The sequence below is a fragment of the Penaeus monodon genome, chromosome 25 (genome assembly GCF_015228065.2).
Source record: "Penaeus monodon isolate SGIC_2016 chromosome 25, NSTDA_Pmon_1, whole genome shotgun sequence".
In the NCBI taxonomy this organism is placed as follows: domain Eukaryota; kingdom Metazoa; phylum Arthropoda; class Malacostraca; order Decapoda; family Penaeidae; genus Penaeus; species Penaeus monodon.
In genome coordinates, this window is record NC_051410.1 from 10,220,363 (window position 1) to 10,222,785 (window position 2,423).

The window sequence follows — 2,423 nt, forward strand, 5'->3', positions numbered from 1 at the left end:
CTACTGTAATACACAAGGTGCGAGAAACATCACACATTTACTTCAGATTTCATTGCAGTTTAATAGAAAATAGGATTATCACATGGAACTGTCCATGGAAATATAAATGCTCAAGGAATGATACTGGCATGCTATATATATATGACTTCATGAGAAGCTTAAATGTCAATGACAGTGTTGTACGATGCAAAGACCTAATTGTGTGCGAATTTGTAACTGCAATTTCCCTTCCAATTAAACTGATGCTTGAAACTCGAATTCGTTGACAATGATTGACTGATCCCTGAGCATCGTGTAACTCCTGCTTCCTTTAGTCCTCAGCAATGGACTGACCACGGCGCAGCTGAGAAAATTCCTCGACTTCGATATCAGCAGACTGATTCTTGCGCAGTGGTGCCTTGACAGAGGCAGGATCGGGGTGCACCAGCTTGAAAGGAAGGTCGGCAGTCAGGTCGCCGGCAATAGCGCCGCAGTTGAGCTTCACGCGGATAGAGTAGGACACGATGATGCCCAAGGCATCGCTGACGTTCTTACCCTCTGCCACCAAGGTAGAGGATGCCAGGTTGGCGTCCTGGTCCTTGACTTGGCCATCGAGGGCGATGCCGAAACGTCGCTTGTTGACAGAGGCAACAGGGTTGAGGGAGAAGGTCTTGGTGAGGTTGCATCCTGGGGTGATGGGACATCCTTCGCGAGATTCGAGTGAAGCCACAACTCGGCTGAAGTGAGTGTTGGTCATGGTGACCTCCACGTGCTGCACAACCTCAGCCTTGATGTTCTTCACGGTCTTCTTGGACACATTGTTGATGGAAAGCTGTGCCTCGATGGACTGTCCATGGAAGTAGATGTCGCGAGGCAAAGTGACCTCAAGGTTGAGCCTTCCTGGAGAAAGAGTGAAGCCCTTGCTAACCAGGGTCTGGGGCTGACGGTTGCTGGAGCCAGGACAGGCGTATTGGACCTTTCGGACAGCAAAGCCGACGGAGTTCCGCTTGTGAGGACGTTCCTCCTTGCGGTCAGCAACGTACAGTTTGAGATCGTAAATCACACCAAGAGGCTGAGTCTGTTTCAAAGAAATACGAGACATGGTAATCATTTAATTGCAATCAGTATTTTTTTCTGTAAAAATCATTGAAGCGAATAATGAGATCGTCTTTTGAAAGGTTTGATAGGATTAAAAATAGATCTTTGACAAGTAAAAATGGATAAAGATACGTACAGAACCCTCACTCCCACCGTCGAGAGAGACGGAACAAGGGGCGTTCTCCGGAAGATTCACGGTGATGGGGTAGGCGTTGGCACCCAGCTTCTTGATGAGTCGTTCCTGCACGTCGGTCATCTGGACGTCTCCAGCATGAGGAGCGACCTCGATGTTGACCAGCTCGAGCTCCTTGCTGAAGTGAAGTCCCATGACTTCATCCTCCTCGCGGCCGTAGCGGTAAGTGACCGCCACGCGCGCGAACACTTTCCTTCCACGCAGGTAGTCATGGTCCACGATCACCACACCGTCCACGGGAGAGGTGTGGCTCACGTGGTCCACGAAGTCCCGCCGACTTAGATACGCGGTGACCTTACCTGGAGGGAGGAAATACGATCATTGTTTCATTGACATATAATAAATATTTACGAAGATGCGTCATTACACACATATACTTTAAAACATGAATGGTATTTATATTACCATTAGGTGAAGTCTTTTTGAAGACCTTAACAGCGTTAACCATTAAAGTGGTTTTTGGTAGACTCGGAGGAGTGTGTGAAGTCCCGAAGATTGTCGGAGGGAAGCTGATGCCGAACAGCGTTGGAGGCCGGTTCTTATACTGACATGCTGGCGTAATGAGATTAGTAGTGAGACGCTTCCTGGGACTTGAGTGATTTTTTTCTTTTTCTTTTTTGTCTTGGTATTTTCTGAAATGAATAGTTCGTTACTGAGTATGCAACCTGAATCACAGGATTTACATTGATAGCAAATGTAGACATTTAGATATCCGACATGTTGGCGCATTATAGCTCGGTTAACAGAACATAATGGAGAACTGTAAAATTCTTTTTAGTAATAGGTACCTATTGCCAAAATAGGTAGGGTCAACTTCTTGGATTACTATGGGACAGAAATCTAGTATTTCATTATTATAAACTTTTAATAATAAGCATAAGTTCGCCATACAAAATCAGCGAATTGACAAGACTTTAAGGACGAAGTTTGCAGCAAATATTTACTGAAAGTTAACATGAACTACTTTACAGCCAGTCGTTGCCAATATAGATGGTCACTGATATTGAGTGACATAGAAAGCCGGTTTTCTGCTTTGATTATGTATGTCATAACTACAGCTTTTTAAAGTCAGAGGAAAAGTAAAAGTAAAATTTATGAAGACATTAGACAAATGTTTTGTTCCATGTATTTCGTACATTAACCACTTAAAAAG

The 2,423-nt window shown here is 44.7% G+C and overlaps 1 protein-coding gene across 2 annotated transcripts in view; it reads right to left on the minus strand.

The window, feature by feature from the left end:
- Positions 1-1,798, minus strand: part of LOC119589528 (arrestin homolog) — a 5,872-nt gene extending 4,074 nt beyond the window's left edge. Inside the window, exons 1-3 of one of the 2 annotated variants that reach the window (XR_005230195.1) lie at positions 1,676-1,798; positions 1,214-1,569; positions 195-1,057 (exon numbers count right to left, since the gene is read on the minus strand). Coding sequence is in view for 1 of the 2 variants with exons in the window: in XM_037938127.1 (XP_037794055.1) it covers positions 311-1,057; positions 1,214-1,569; positions 1,676-1,718 (1,146 nt within the window). In the remaining variant the exon portion in view is untranslated. Of the gene's footprint in view, positions 1-80; positions 1,058-1,213; positions 1,570-1,675 lie in introns of those variants that run through there. The other variant, XM_037938127.1, reaches the window with a different exon arrangement.
- Between the last annotated feature and the right edge of the window lie 625 nt (positions 1,799-2,423).